The sequence below is a fragment of the Giraffa tippelskirchi genome, chromosome 9 (genome assembly GCF_054371585.1).
Source record: "Giraffa tippelskirchi isolate mGirTip1 chromosome 9, T2T-mGirTip1v1.2.pri, whole genome shotgun sequence".
Lineage (NCBI taxonomy): Eukaryota > Metazoa > Chordata > Mammalia > Artiodactyla > Giraffidae > Giraffa > Giraffa tippelskirchi.
The window spans coordinates 46,528,572-46,543,652 of NC_137283.1; the positions used below are offsets into that span (position 1 = coordinate 46,528,572).

A 15,081-nucleotide genomic window follows, 5' to 3' on the forward strand; every position below is an offset into this window, starting at 1 on the left:
CCCTTCTCCCCCCTCCCCTTCTCCCCCCTCCCCTTCTCCCCCCTCCCCTTCTCCCCCCTCCCCCCCTCCCCCTCTCCCCCCTCCCCTTCTCCCCCCTCCCCTTCTCCCCCCTCCCCTTCTCCCCCCTCCCCTTCTCCCCCCTCCCCCTCTCCCCTTCTCCCCCCTCCCCTTCTCCCCCCTCCCCTTCTCCCCCCTCCCCTTCTCCCCCCTCCCCTTCTCCCCTTCTCCCTCTGTGTCTCCTCCTCCCCTCCCTGCTCCATCTCTCTCTTCCCTTGCATCTTCCCTCCCTCCCCACGTATCCCTTTCTCACTGCCTCTTTCTCTGTCACTCTCTCCTGCCTCCTCTCTTTCTCTCTTGCTCTTCCCTTCTCTCCCTCTCCCTCCTCTCTGTCTCTGCTCTCTCCCTGTATCTCTGTCTTTCTCACTCCCTACCTCTCTTAGTCTCTCTCTTTCTCCCTCCCTCTTTCTTTTCCTGTATCTCTCTTGCTCTCTCTCTCTTTCCCTCCCTCTTTCTCTCCCTCCCTCCATTTTTCTGTCTTCTCTTTCTTCCTCCCTCCATTTCTCTTGCTCTCTCCCTGCCTCACTCTCTGTCTCACTGTCTTTCTCTCCTTTTCTCTGTCTCTTTATCCTTCCCTCTTTCTCTCTCTGTCACTATCTGTTTTTCAGTCCCTCCCACCCCGTCTCTCAGTCTCTCTCTCTCTTGCTCCCTCTCTCCCCACTCCCCCCTCTCTCTCTTTCTCCCTGTTTCTTTCTCTGTCTCTCTTATGTCTCTCTCTTTCTCCCTCCCTCCCAACCTGTCTCTTGGTCTCTGTGTCTCTCTTTCTCTCTGTGTGTGTCCCTCTCCCTCTCTCTCCCAGACTTTCTTTCTACCTCCTGTTTTGCAGAAAATTTTCACTTTCATCTCAGGTTCAAAGGATGTATTAACAAAAGCAGCCACTTGTTATATACAAGTAAGTGATACCCATATTCATTAGAGAATTATCTAGCGTACTTGCAATATACTAACATCACAAGAAAAGACAACTAGAAACAGGAGAGGATACCTCTCCAAAGTGGGTTTTGACCAACACCCACACCTAAACAGTGCTGGGAAGTCCTGTGACACAGCCCACCTGGATTCCCAATGGGGAGAAGGTGCTAGGCAACAGGTCCCCTCCTTGGTGAGACTTCAAAAATGGTAACGATGACCCTATATGCGAGATAGCAAAAGAGACACAGATGTAAAGAACAGACTTTTGGACTCTGTGGGAGAGGCTGAGGATGGGATGATTTGAGAGAATAGCACTGAAACATGTATGTTATCATATGTGAAACATATCGCCAGTCCAGGTTCGGTGCATGAGACAAGGGTGCTCAGGGCTGGTGCACTGGGATGACCCTGAGGGAAGGGACGGGGAGGGGGGATGAGGATGGGGAACACGTGTACACCCATGGCTGATTCATGTGAATGTGGCAAAAACCACTGCAGTATTGTAAGGTAATTAGCCTCCAATTAAAATAAATAAATTAATTTACAAAAAGTTAGTGAAAAAGTAAGCAGCAAGTGATAATTAAAAATTAAAACATTAAAAAAGACTTAGTGTAAATGTTAATATTTTAACACTTTCTCTAGTCAGCAATAAATTTTAAACCAAAGAATGACAACAACAACAACAAAATTGCAGTTTGGGTTCCCGCTTATAATCCCAGGATGCACACTGGTATCCCGGTCAGTCTGTGAGCGGATAGCGGCTCTGGTTTCAGGTTTATGCTGTTTGTTTTGTTCTGTAAAACTTGGAATGGTGTTAAGCCTGGGACCTGGTTGGCCAGACCCCCTCCAGGGGCTCAAGGTGCAAGGCTTGCAGTCGCAGCCGACAGGCTCCGAGTCTGCCCTGCTTAGTCTCTGAAGCCTGAACAAGACCGTCCAGTTCATCTCCCTCACTCCCTGTCCCGCGCCCCGCCGCCTGCTCACGCTGTCCGCCTGCTCACGCTGTCCTGGCTCGCTCGCTCTCTCTCGTTTCCTCGTTTCTTTCCCCTCGCCCTCTAACCCTCTCTCTCGGTCTCTCTCTCCCCCTCACTCTCTTTCTGACTCTGTTGTCATCTCTCCCTCCCTCTGCCCCCCCCCACCATCTTCCTCCCTCTCTCGCCCAGTGTCTCTTTCCCCCTTACTCTTCTCTTTCTGCCTCTCTCTCCCCTTGTCTCTCTCCTTCTCCCCTCTGTTCTCTGCCCTCTTTGTCACTCCTTTCCTCCCTCCTCTGTCTCTCTGTTCCCCTTTGCCTCTCCCTTCCCTCCTCCTGTATCCCTCTCTCTCATTGCCTCTTTTTCCGTCTCTCTCCTGCCCTGTCTTTCTCTCCCTCCTTCCCTGTCTGTCTCTTCTGTCTTTCTCCCTGAATTTCTCTCTCTCTTTCTCCCTTGCTCTCTGTCTCTGTGTCACCCTTTACTCCTCCCTCCCTCACACCCTCTCTCTCAGTCCGTCTTCCTGTCTCTGTGTTTTATCTTTCTCTCACTTCCTCTCTTTCCCCCCTCTGTGTCCTTTCTTCTCTTCCTGTGTCTCCCACCCTCCCATCTCTTTCTCTGTGTCTTTCTTTTCTGTCTCCCTCCTTCCCTCTCTCTTTCTCTCCCATTTTCTCTCTTCTCTTTGTGTTTCTCTTTTTTCTCCAGCACTGTGTTAATCCTATTTTAGATTCTGCATATCAGTGATATCGTATGGTATCCCTCTTTCTTAGTTCACTTAGCTATTGATTTCTCCATGGAATCTGAATGATATACTTGCTGGGTAGCGTAATCTTGGTTGTACTTTCTTTCCCTTTCATCACTTTAAATATGTGCTGCCATCCCATCTGTCTTGCAGAGTTTCTGCTGAAAAATCAGCTGATAACCTTATGGAGATTCCCTTGTCTGTTTTTGTTGCTTTTACCTTGCTGCTTGTTGTTGTTGTTGTTGTTGTTGGTAGTTTGATGAATCTTTGTCTCTGTGTGTATCTCCTTGGATTTATCCTGTTTGGAACTCTCTGGACTTGGGTGCCTATTTCCCGTGTTAAGGAAATTTTCAACCGTAATCTCTGCACGTATTTTTCTCCTACTCTTGCTCTCCTTCTGAGACCCCTGTGATTTGAATATTGGTGTGTTTAATGTCCCAGAGGTCTCTGAGACTGTCCTCATTTATTTTGATTCCTTTTTTCTTTATTCTGCTTCTCAGTAGTTCTTTCCACCATTCTTTCAGCTCACTTGTTCTTCTGGTTTAGTTTCTCTGCTATTGATTCCTTCCAGTGTATCTTCCGTTTCAGTTCTTCTTGTGTTTTTCATCACTGTTTGCTCTTTAGTTCTTCTAGGTCCTTGTTAAACATTTCTGTGTTTTCTGGACCTGTGCCTCCATTCTCTTTCTGAGGTTTAGGATCATCTTTACGTCATTACTCTGATTTTTGTTTTTTAGGTAGGTTGCCTATTTCCTCCGCATTTGTTTGGTCTTGTAGATTTTTACATTGCTCCTTCATCTGTACCAGATTTTTTTGTGTCTCTTTTTTATATTTGATGGATTGGACTGTGTCTTGTCTTGCTGGTTGTTTGGCCTGAGGCGTCCAGCCCTGGAATGGGTGGGTGGAGCATGGTGTGAGTGCTGCGGTGGGACCCTCAGGGAGAGCTCACTCTGATTCATGTTGCCTGAACTCTGAGCTTCTCTGTTAGTCCAGGGGTTTAGACTCAGTGCTTCTACCGCAGGAGCTCAGGCCTGATCCCTGGCCTGGGAACCATGACCCCACAGGTCACACAGTGCTGCCCAAAAAAAAAAGACAAGAAACAAGAACAGCAAAAATGAATAAAAAATAAAATAAATCTAGAAAATATATTAGAAAAAATAGGGACTTCCCTGGTGGTTCACTGGCTAAGACTCCATGCTCCCAGTGCAGGGGGGAGCCCAGGTTTGATCCCTGGCATGGCCAAAAATATATATATTAGAAAAACAAAAATGTAACAACAACAGAGCTAAAGAGAATCACAACAGCAAGGGGAAAATAGCCAGAAAAGGCCCTGGGGGGCTGGACTTAGGCTCAAGACCTGCATAGCCAGAGCGGGGCCTGAGGGTGGAGATTCAGGCCCTGGACCTCAGCAGGCTCCCTGGGTCCTGAGCAGGTTGGGGAGACCCTTGTCATGTTCCCCTCCCTCCCCCAGCCACCCCTCAGGGGTGTCCGTCCCCTCCCGCCTCTGCCTTTCCGCCCTCCCTCCTTCCCCCACCGCCCCCCACCTGCCTGCATGGAGGCTCCTCCAGCCCCCGCAGGTGTCTGAGGCCCCCACCAGCACCGGGTTGGTGCCACTTTGTTAGGAGACGTGAATTTCTTGTTCTGTTACTCCACCATCTGTTCAGTGATTGTGGAGCCCAAGAAGATAAAGTCTGTTTCTTAGGTGTGTTCAGTTGTGCCCTGATTTTTCCCCCTCTTTCATTCTCTGTTTTTCTTGCCCTGTCTCTTTCTTCTCCCTCTCCCTCACTTCCTCCCTCTTTCTTCCCTTTCTCTCCCTGCCTCTTTCCTTCTCTCCTGATCTTTCTCCCTCTCTTTTCTGCTTCTTTCTGTCTCCCACCCTCTCCATCTGTCTGTCTTCCTCTGTCTCTCTCTTCCTCTATCTCTCTTGGTCTCTCTCTGACTGTCTCCTGGTCTCTTTCTCTCTCTCTGTTCCCTTCATCCCTTTCTATTTCTCTCTTTCTCCGTTCTTTCCTATCTCTATCTTTCCCCTTCTCTCCTTCCCTCCTCCTCTATCTCGCTCTTTCTCCCTCCTCCTTTCTTTCGCTTTCTCTCCTCCTCCACTCCCTCTTTCTTTCTCTCCCTGTCACTGTTTCTCCTTCCTGCCTACTCTCTTGCTCTCTCCCTATTTCTCTCTTTTTCTTTCTCTGTCTCCCTCCCTCCTTGTCTCTTGAACTCTCTCTCTCTTCCTCCCTCCCTCTTCCTTTCTCTCTCTCCCCACTCCCCATTCCCTCTTTGTCCGTCTGTCTGTCTCTCTTCCTCTGGCTTAGTCTCTCTCCCTGTCTCTCTTTCTCTCTCTCGCTCTTTTTCCACCCTCTTTCCCTCTCGGTCTCTCTCCTGTCTTTCTCTCCCTTCCCCCTTCAGTCTTTCTCTGCCTCTGTCTCACCCTGTCTCTTCTCCCTCTCTTCTTTCTTTCTCTGTCTCTTTCTCCCTCTCTCTTTCCATCTCCCTCCCTCCCACTCTCTCTGTGTATTTCTCTCTCTTCCTGTGTCTTTCTCTTTCATCTTTCTCTGTCTGCCTTCAAACCTCCTTCCTTCTCAGCCTCCCTCTGTCACTCTCTTTCTCCCTCCCCACCTCTGTCTCTGCCCTTCTTCCGTTTCGCCTCCCTCCTTCTCAAACTCTGTCTCTCTCCCTCACCCCATCTCTTCCTTCCTTCTTCCCTCTCTCTTTTTTCCCCTCTCCTTCCCTCCCCCATGTCTCCCTCCCCCTCTTTCCCCCTCCCTCATCCCCTCTTTCTCTGTCCGTCTGTCTCTCTTCCTCCCTCCGGCTTAGTCTCTCTCCGCCTGTCTCTCTCTCGCGCTCTTTTTCCCACCCTCTTTCCCTCTCTTGGTCTCTCTCCTGTCTTTCTTTTCCTTTCCCCCAAACCTTCTTTCTCTGCTTCTGTCTCACCCTGTCTCTTCTCCCTCTCTTTCCCTCCCTGTACCTCTGGGTCTCTCTGTGTGTGTCTTTCTGTCTCTGTCTCTTGTTCCCTCCTTCTTTCTCCATCTCTCTCTCTCTCTCTCTCTCTCTCTCTCTCTCGCTCCCACTCTCTCTCGGTGTCTCTTTCTCTGTGTGTATCTCTCTCTCTCTTCCCTGTCTCTCTCATCTCTCTCGTTCTCCCTCCAAACCGCCTTCCCTCTGTCTCGTTATTCCTTCCTCCCTCTGTCTCCCCCTCCCCCTCCCTCCCTCCCTCTTCCCCATCCCTCCTTGTCTTTCCTTCTCCTACCCTCTGTCTTGTCTTTCACTGTGTGTCTCTCTTTCACCTCTATCTCCACCCCCTCCCTCTTTTTCCCTCTCCCTCCCTCCCACCGTCTCTCTCCCCCACCCTCTCTTTCTCTTTCTCTTTCTCCTCCCCCCCTCTGGCTCTCTCTCTCTTCCTGTCTCTGTTTCCTTCCATCTCTCCCCCCCACCCCCCCATCCTGTCTCTCTCGGCCTCTCCCTTTCTCTCCTTGTTTCTCTCTCTCCCTCCCTCGTTCTGTCTCTGTCTCCTTCCCCCACCCTCTCCCTTGGTCTCTTTCTGTGTGTGTCTCTCAGCCTAGCCCCTTCTCCCTCTCTTAGTCTCTCTCCGTCTCTCTGTTCCTCTCTCTCCCTTTCCCCACATCTGTCTCTGTCTCTTTCCCTCCCATTCTCTCTCTGGATGTGGTTTTCTCTGTTACTCCCTCTCTCTCGGTCTCTCTCCCTGTATCTTTTTCTCTCCCCGGCTCCCCCTTTTCTCTCACTCCTCTTTCTCCCTTCTTCCCTCCCTCTCCTTTCGTCCCCCTGTATCTCTGTCTCCCTCCTTCCCTGTCTCTTGGTCTCCCTCTCTCCCCCTCCCTTTTTCTCTCTCTCTCTTCCGCGTTTTCTCCTGCCCTCTCTCCCCCACCCCATCCCTCTTTCTCCCTCTGTCACCCTGTCCCTTCATCCCACCCCTTCTCAGTCTCTCCCTCCCTCTCTGTCTCCACCCTCCTTCCCTCTTTCTTGGTCTTCTCTGCCTCTCCCTGTCACTCTCAATTCCTCCCTCTCTCTTTCCATCTCTCTCCCCCAGTCACTCCGTCTTCCTCCCTCACACCCAGTCTTTCTATCCCTCTTTCTCTTCCTCTCTGTGTCTTTTGGTCCCCCCCATTCTTCGTTTCTCCCTCACTCCTTCCCTGTATCTCTCTCTCCCTGACTCTCTACCTCTTTCTCCCTAGCTCCTCCCCCGCTCCGTGTTTCTCTCTGTCCCTCTCACCTTCCCTCCCTTCCTTCTCTGTGTGCCCTATTTAGAGTCCACATATAAGTGATATTATATGGTATTTGTCTTTCTGACTTCACTTAGTATCATAATCTCTAGTTGCAACCTTCAGTGGCATTATTTTGTTCTTTTTCCTATATCTGAGTAGTATTCCTTTGTATAAATGTACCACATCTTTAGGGGCTTCCCGGTTGGCTCAGCTGGTAAAGAATCCGCCTGCGATGCAGGAGTCTGCGGTTTGATTCCTGGGTCGGGAAGATCCTCTGGAGAAGGGATAGGCTGCTCGCTCCAGTATTCTTGGGCTTCTCTGGCGACTCACGTACCATGTGGGAGACTTGATCCCTGGGTTGGGAAGATCCCCTGGAGGAGGGCGTGGCACCCACTCCAGTATTCTTGCCTGGAGAATCCCATGGGCAGAGGAAGCTGGCGGGCTGTAGTCCACGGGGTCGCAGAGAGTCGGACACAACTGAGCAACTAAGCGCACACACCCACCGCATCTTGATCCAGTCCATCTGCCAGTGGGAATTTGTTTCTGTTTCTTGTCTGTTGTGTGTAGTGTTGCTGTGAACACAGGAGTGCACGCATCTTTTTAAATTAGTTTTGTGAATGTATTTTTGGCTGCGCTTTGTCTCCGTGGCACATGGGCTTTCTCAAGTTTCAGCGAGCGGGGGCTGCCCTCCCGCTGTGGTGCATGGGCTTCTCGTAGTGGCTGCTCTTGTTGAGGGATGGGCTCTAGGGCAAGCGGGCTTCAGTAATTGCAGAGCCTGGGCTCAGTGTCTGCAGTGTGTGAGCTCAGTAGTTGTGGTGCAGGCGTTGCCCTGCCATGTGCTCAGTCGTGTCCGACTCTGTGACCCCGTGGACTGTAGCCCGCCAGGCTCCTCTGTCCATGGGATTCCCCAGGCAAGAGTACTGGAGTGGGTTGCCATTTCCTCCTCCAGGGGATCTTCCTGACCCAGGGATCGACCCAGGTCTCTTGCATCTCCTGCATTGGCAGGCAGATTCTTTACCACTAAGCCATCGGGGAAGCCCCTGCAGCATGTGGAATCTTCCCAGACCAGAGATCGAACCCATGTCCCCTACATTGGCAGGCAGATTCCTAACCACTGGATCACCAAGGAAGTCCTTGAATTATAGTTTGACTGATACCATGCCCACGAATGGAACTGCTGGATCATATGGTGGTTCTATTTTATTCTTCTGAGGAACCTCCACTCTATTTTCCATAGTTCTGCACCAATTTGCATTACCACCAGTGATGGAATTCCCTTTTCTCCACACCTTCTCTAGCATATGTTACTTGTAGACTTTTTAATGATGGTCATTCTAACCTGTGTGAGGTGGTATCTCTTTGTAGTTTTGATTGCATTTCTCTCGTAATTAGTGATGTTGAGCATCTTTTGATATGCGTATTGGCATCTATATGTTTTCTCTTAAGAAATGTCTTATTTATGGCCTTTTGCCCTAAATTTTCGATTCGGTTGTTTTGTTGAATTGTTGTTGAACTTTTCATATATTGGGGCAGTTAATCCCTTGTCTGTTGTATCCTTTGTAAATATTTTGTCCCATTCCGCAGGCTGTCTTTTTGCCCTTGTCTTTGCTACACGAAAGTTTGTAAGTTTGATTAGGTCCCATTTGTTCATTTTTGTTTTTATTTGTATTGCCTTGGGAAACTGGCCTAAGAAAACACGGGTACAATTTACGTCAGAGGATGCTTCGCCTAGGAGTTTTCTGGTGTCATGGTTTTGTGTGTGGTGTGAGACTGGTTTACATGCAGTTATCTAACTGCAGCTTTCCAATGCCACGAACTGCTTTCCTCTCTTTACTCTTAGGAGCCAGGAATGGCCTTCACATGTCCTTTCACAGGGGCTCAATCTTAGCCCACTTCTAGGAGCCACCCGTATACGGAGGAGAGCAACTGGCAAGACATTCCTTTTTTGATGAGTTTCCTGGTACAGCTTGGTCAGAGTTTTCTTCAGGATGTAGTTCATCTTTTCGGCCTTTCTTGTAGGTTGGGGTCTCCGTGCTGAGTGAGGTTTCCACTTTGTACCTAAAGCTTTGTTTACTGTTTGTGTTATTTCTATGATGAAAGCAGATCCTGGGTCACTCTGTATAGTAGAGGGAAGGCCGTACCTAGGAATAATGTCCTTAAGAAGGACTTTTGTCACTTCTGATGCTTTTCTTTTTGGCCGCAAAGGGCTCTACTCAACCTTGATCCAGGTGTAATCTTTGCAATCTTTAACTAAAATCTTGAGGAGGTTAGGGTAATTTTTAAATCCTTTTGGCATCCCAAGTCTGACATAGCTCAGAAATTTCAAGTTTATAAAAACACAGGAATGGGTCTGAAACCACATCCTCAGTGGTCCCATAGTTTTACCATTGTTACTCCACTTTGACTTTTAAATTCATTCCCCTCGTCAGTGTCAAAGCAGATGTACAGTGCATATGTGAGAGGTCACAAAACAGGCAGGCCACTTTTTAAAGTAAAACCATGTGTTAATATAAGCCAGTGACTTCCCCATACCTCAGGACATGCAGATTTGTATCACTTCCCCTTCTGATTGCAAATCTTTCAATAGAAAACATTGATAATCAAAATATCTGTCCAGTTCGACCTGGATGTAGATTATGTCCCTCAGTACTGGGTCTCCTTTATATGTGCCTAGTTTATCCACTTTGGGGAAAAAACGATCAGGTGTCATGAGCAGGCTCAGAGGTATGTTAATGAAGAAACACTAAAGGCTCACATTTTATCACTTACATTCAGTTGTTATACAGCACACCCAGCTCAGCGGCATGGTGTGAAATTTATTAGAGACCTGTATTTGTCATAAGGTCCTTCCCATAAATATTCTTGAAGATGAAGCACTTTTGCAAAAGCATCAGAGTACAATAACTGTCTATAAATGACAGGACTTTAAAGGGCGTGGTTAAACATCTGATTGCAGTGTGAGGAAACTCAGTTACAATAACAGAATTACAACTGATTACATTTAATTTAAGGTACCAAATGTTGTTATTCAGTCAAAGTCCTGTCTGACCCTTAAGCAGCCTCATGGACTGCAGTGCGCCAGGCTCCCCTGCCCTCCACTATCTCTCAGAGTTTGCTCAAATTCATATCCATTGAGTCAGTGATGCTCCTAACCATCTCATCCTTTGCTGCCCTCTTCTTGTGCCTTCCATCTTTCCTAGCATCAGGGTCTTTTCCAATGAGTTGGCTCTTTGCATCAGGTGGCCAAAGTATTGGAGCTTCAGCATCAGTCCTTGCAGTGGATGTTCAGGGTTGATTTCCTTTAGGATGGACTGGTTTGATCTCCTTGCAGTCCACGGGACTCTCAAGAGTCTTCTCCAACACCACGGTTCAAAAGCATCAATTCTTCGGCGCTCAGCCTTCTTTATGGTCCAGCTCTCACATCTACATTACTACTGGAAAAACCATAGCTTTGACTATATACATTCTCAAGCCAGCCCTATGTTGGGGCCCAAATTTGATGCTGAAAACTCAGCCTTAGTGCAGAATCAAATCTGAGAGTCTGGGGTGAAGTAGAAGAACAGCTTTATTGCTTTGCCAGGCCAAGGGGGAGACAGTAGGCTTGTGCCCCCAAAAAACAACCTCACATCCAACCCAGGAGGAATTGGTAAAGAGTTGTTACAGCAGGTTGAAGGGTGGGTTGCTGTTAAGATAAGGGTATGTGCAGGGCCTGCAGTCTCCTACTCTCGCTGAGCTTCTCTAGGTCCTCAGATCTGCCCTCGGGTTTCTCAGCTGCTTCTCCCCTGTGTCTGCATCCTTTCCCTTCCTGGACTAGCAGCTGTTTGTATCTGTCCTTCAGAACCCAGGGAAGGTCATGGAGGCTGGAGTCTCCTCCCTACAAACAAAAAACGGGGGACAGAAGGCTTCTGTGCCCAGGAGCCCCATGGGGTCCTGTTCAGTTTCAGAGGCAGCAAATGTTATTATGTGGACTGGCGGGCAACTGAAATCTGATTAGAAGGGCCTCACCGTGAGGCCTGTGGCAGGTGCACAGGGCTGAGCAGCTCCGGCCCTACCCAGTACTCCTCACCCCGATGATGTTCTGAAGTTCCAACCCCAGCTTCAGGCAAGTGGAGAGGGTCAGAGCATAGCCAGGTGTCCTCTGGGGCTTATAAAGGCTGGAGGAGGTGCGGCTCGGAGCAGCTGGTGGGCTCCATGGTGAGGCCCCCTGTACCCCTCGGCTCCTCATCCCACCCGTGTGACCCTGGGCAAGGGACTCTTCTCTGAGCCTGTTTGACCTGCCGAGCTGAGAGCACCCGTCTTAGGATGTCTCAGGGTCCGCCTCACATGTGCACCTCCTCCTCTAGACCTCCTGCCCCCTGAGGTCTGCAGTCTCCTGAACCCCGCGGCCATCTATGCCAACAATGAGATCAGCCTGCGCGACGTCGAGGTCTACGGCTTCGACTACGACTACACCCTGGCCCAGTACTCGGACACGCTGCACCCAGAGATCTTCAGTGCCGCCCGTGACATCCTGGTTGAGCAGTACAAGGTGAGGCCAGACCGCCCCTGGGTGGGTGGCTGAATGGGTCCCGAGGCAGCTGCCCGGCGAGCAGGTGAGTCAACACCGCTGGCTCAGGCCTGGCCTCATTTCCCCCAACAGTACCCGGAGGGGATTCGGAAATATGACTACAACCCCAGCTTTGCCATCCGTGGCCTCCACTACGATATTCAGAAGGTGAGTGGCCCCCCCTGAGGGGAGGCATGTGGGAACTGCTTCCTCAGCCACCCGTCTCCTGGTGGTGGCGGGCTCGTCTTTCTACTCCTTTGGCCTCAAAGCCGTACTTCCTCTTGTCAAGCGTGGGGTGCCCTTGCTACCATCCAGCTGGGGCGTGGGGGCTAGAAGAGGCTGGCTCAGAGCCGATGGCGGGCTCTCGCCTCACCGCCCATCTTGCTACCGTGGTGCCCCCAGAGCCTTCTGATGAAGATCGACGCCTTCCATTACGTGCAGCTGGGGACAGCCTACAGGTCAGTGCTGCCCCGGCCTTGCCCCATGCCCCCCACCTTACACCAGAGCGCCCCTTCGGACTGGTGGTCTCTGTGCATCCACCCAGGGGCCTCCAGCCTGTGCCAGACGAAGAGGTGATCGAACTCTACGGGGGCACCCAGCACATCCCCCTCTACCAGATGAGTGGCTTCTATGGCAAGGTAGGCTCCCGCCTGTTGCTGCCCAGGCGACCCACTTGGCACACTCCCGGGGAGGGCTCCCAGGATGCAGAGCCCGCACCCTGGTGTACCAGGCCACACTGCTCTTGGGTCTCCAGGGCTGGAGGGCTTGCTCAGGCAGCGCTCTTTCCCCAGGGCCCCTCCATCAAGCAGTTCATGGACATCTTCTCGCTGCCAGAGATGGCGCTGCTCTCCTGCGTGGTGGACCACTTCCTGGGCCATGGCCTGGAGTTTGACCAGGCGCACCTCTACAAGGATGTGACAGTAAGGGCCTGGGCCTGCGCCCCAGGGTGGCGTGGACGGGGAGTCCAGACACAGCAGGGCAGGTTGTCCTGGGCTCCAGTGAGGCCTCACTGTCCCTCCACTGCCCCCAGGATGCCATCCGAGACGTGCACGTGAAGGGCCTCATGTACCAGTGGATCGAGCGGGACATGGGTAAGGGGGGCCAGTGCCCTGCCGCGGCTGCCTGGGCCGGCACGGGGCTGGCCCTCACCGCCCCCTTCTCCCACCCCCACCCAGAGAAGTACATCCTGCGAGGGGAGGAGACGTTCGCTGTGCTGAGCCGCCTGGTGGCCCATGGGAAGCAGCTGTTCCTCATCACCAACAGTCCTTTCAGCTTCGTGTAAGCTCCCCTGCCCCCGCGGGGAGAGGGAGCAGGACAGGGTGGCAGGCCTGGAGCCTCCCTCGGACACCTGCCGCCTGTCCTCACTCGGCCCCTCTCCGCCCAGGGACAAGGGGATGCGGCACATGGTGGGTCCCGACTGGCGCCAGCTCTTTGACGTGGTCATCGTCCAGGCGGACAAGCCCAGCTTCTTCACCGACCGACGCAAGTAAGGGCCTGGCCCGGGTGATCGGTTCAGGGAGTGGGGGCGGGCTTATGCTTGCCGCCTTGTGTATCTGGGGCAGGGGCACCCCTTTGCTGACGGGCGGGGGTGCAGCCTGTGGTCCTGCTGGAGTCTGGGAATCAGGCCCTTGAACCTCACCCCAAGCCTTTGAACCCACCCTAGGCCTTTCAGGAAACTTGATGAGACAGGCTCACTGCACTGGGACCGCATCACCCGCCTGGAAAAGGGCAAGATCTACCGGCAGGTGAGAGCCACCTGGGTGGGCGCTGCCCCACACCTGCTGGGGCTCTGTCCCCTCCCAGGGCCTGTAGAGGCCCAGCCCCGATGCTTGGCCTCTCTGTGCCATGCTTTCCTCGCATGTGCTGTGAAGCTCTTCAGTAGCTCAGACATTCACTAAGCGCCCACACTGCGGGGCTGAGCCCCCTGCTGCAGCCAGACAGCCTGGTGGGGGCGGCTCACAGGCCTCTGAGGAGACCCCTTTTCCTGGCTGGCTAGGAAGGTGAGAAGGGGTCTTGTGCTTGGTAGGGAGTTGTTAGGTGGCTGTGAGCAGGAGGTGATGAAGTATTTGGCTCTGGGTAGAATGTGGAAATCCTGGCTGAACTGGGGCTTCATGGAGACAGTGGTTCGGGGTTGGGGGGCCAAGCCAGTAGCGCAGCCTTGGGCTGCCTGGTGCCGAGCCCAGCCTGCAGGCAGCATCCCAGCCCTCCACCCTGCCTGCTGCTCAGCCACCCACGCTGGCGGCCCCCTTGGGCAGAAGCTGTGAGGGCAACACTGTTGTCTTGGCGTCCTGGCTGAGCCTGAGGAGCATCACGCCACCTTTGTGGGAAACACTGAGTTTTTTTCTTTGGTTTTAGACTTTTCTTTAGGCCTCGTGTTCTGAAATTTCACCACGTATGTCGTTTCTCTGCTCCCTCTCTCCCTCCCTGTCGTCTCGCCAGTGCAGGCTCCCTCCTGCCAGACTTGGAACATCCTCAGCACTCCACCCGCTCATACTTCCCTATTCCTTGGGGTCTCCTGCACCTCAGTCTCTTCACCTGAGTTAATTCCTCCTTACCTGTCTGTCTCCCCCGTGGCTCTCACCTCCCCAGGCCTCTCCTGTGCACAGGCTGTTGCACTTCTGCTCTGTCCCGGCCCACCCCAGTGTCTGCTCGCCTACCAGCTTCCTCTCCTGTGTTGGATGGAGCCTGGCTGTTTTCATCTTTTCTCCAGCTTTGGCGCAGGAGGGGCAGGCAGCCTCACAGGGATGTCTGCCATTGGTCTGCCGGGCCCCTCTGGGCTCGGGCCGAGGGGGCCGTGGGGTCACGGCTGCAGTTTGTTTCCCACAGAGTGGACTCGAGCCCTCGCTTGCGCGGGTGTGAGGGCACAGGGCGGGGAGGCCCAGCCTGCCGCAGGCAGACCTCCTTCTTGAGTGTGAAGGGGAGGTGGTGAGGGCCGGAGCCCAGAGGGGACAATGAGGCCGTGGGAAAGGGCAGCCCTGCATCCGGCCAGAGGGCCTCGCTGCCTCTGGGGGTTGGGGAAGCCTGGCGGACAAGAGCCCCAGGGGAGCCCCCTCGGCACAGTGAGCGTAGTAGCTGTGTCCCCCTCTACCCCCAGGGAAACCTGTTTGACTTCCTGCGGCTGACGGAATGGCGCGGGCCCCGAGTGCTCTACTTTGGGGACCACCTCTACAGTGACCTGGCGGTGAGGGTGGTGGGGCACCCTAGGGAGGGGAGGGGGGGTCTCCTGGCCACTGCTGAGCCCTACTCTCCCCTGCCCCCCAGGACCTCATGCTACGGCACGGCTGGCGTACAGGCGCCATCATCCCCGAGCTGGAGCGCGAGATCCGCATCATCAACACAGAGCAGTACATGCACTCGCTGACGTGGCAGCAGGCGCTCACGGGGCTGCTGGAGCGCATGCAGGTGCGGGTCCGGCTGTCGGCGGGGCGGGGCGGGGCGGGGCGGGGCGGGGCGGGGCGGGGCGGGGCGGGGCGGGGCGGGGCGGGGCTGCCCCCAGCCACTCACACCCAGCACACCCCTGCTCTCCCCCAGACCTACCAGGACGCCGAGTCGCGGCAGGTGCTGGCCGCCTGGATGAAGGAGCGGCAGGAGCTGAGGTGAGTGGGGGGCCCGGGCAGGAGTCCCCGCCCCGCCCCCTCAGGAGCCCCC

At 53.2% G+C, this 15,081-nt stretch overlaps 1 protein-coding gene and 1 long non-coding RNA gene across 3 annotated transcripts in view; one reads left to right on the top strand and one right to left on the bottom strand.

Moving 5' to 3' along the window:
• The window catches only part of LOC145519942 (uncharacterized), a 31,208-nt gene extending 17,133 nt beyond the window's left edge, over window positions 1-14,075 (bottom strand). The window contains exon 1 of the long non-coding RNA XR_014064054.1: window positions 13,989-14,075. This is a non-coding gene — a long non-coding RNA (uncharacterized LOC145519942). The remainder of the gene's footprint in view (window positions 1-13,988) is intronic.
• The window catches only part of NT5DC2 (5'-nucleotidase domain containing 2), a 54,752-nt gene that overhangs the window by 39,305 nt on the left and 366 nt on the right, over window positions 1-15,081 (top strand). Inside the window, exons 2-13 of one of the 2 annotated variants that reach the window (XM_081525140.1) lie at window positions 11,231-11,415; window positions 11,527-11,601; window positions 11,836-11,891; window positions 11,978-12,071; window positions 12,207-12,353; window positions 12,464-12,524; window positions 12,609-12,711; window positions 12,818-12,919; window positions 13,097-13,178; window positions 14,528-14,614; window positions 14,695-14,835; window positions 14,965-15,029. In XM_081525140.1, the coding sequence (XP_081381266.1) occupies window positions 11,231-11,415; window positions 11,527-11,601; window positions 11,836-11,891; window positions 11,978-12,071; window positions 12,207-12,353; window positions 12,464-12,524; window positions 12,609-12,711; window positions 12,818-12,919; window positions 13,097-13,178; window positions 14,528-14,614; window positions 14,695-14,835; window positions 14,965-15,029 (1,198 nt within the window). The remainder of the gene's footprint in view (window positions 1-11,230; window positions 11,416-11,526; window positions 11,602-11,835; window positions 11,892-11,977; window positions 12,072-12,206; window positions 12,354-12,463; window positions 12,525-12,608; window positions 12,712-12,817; window positions 12,920-13,096; window positions 13,179-14,527; window positions 14,615-14,694; window positions 14,836-14,964; window positions 15,030-15,081) is intronic. The other variant, XM_081525141.1, reaches the window with a different exon arrangement.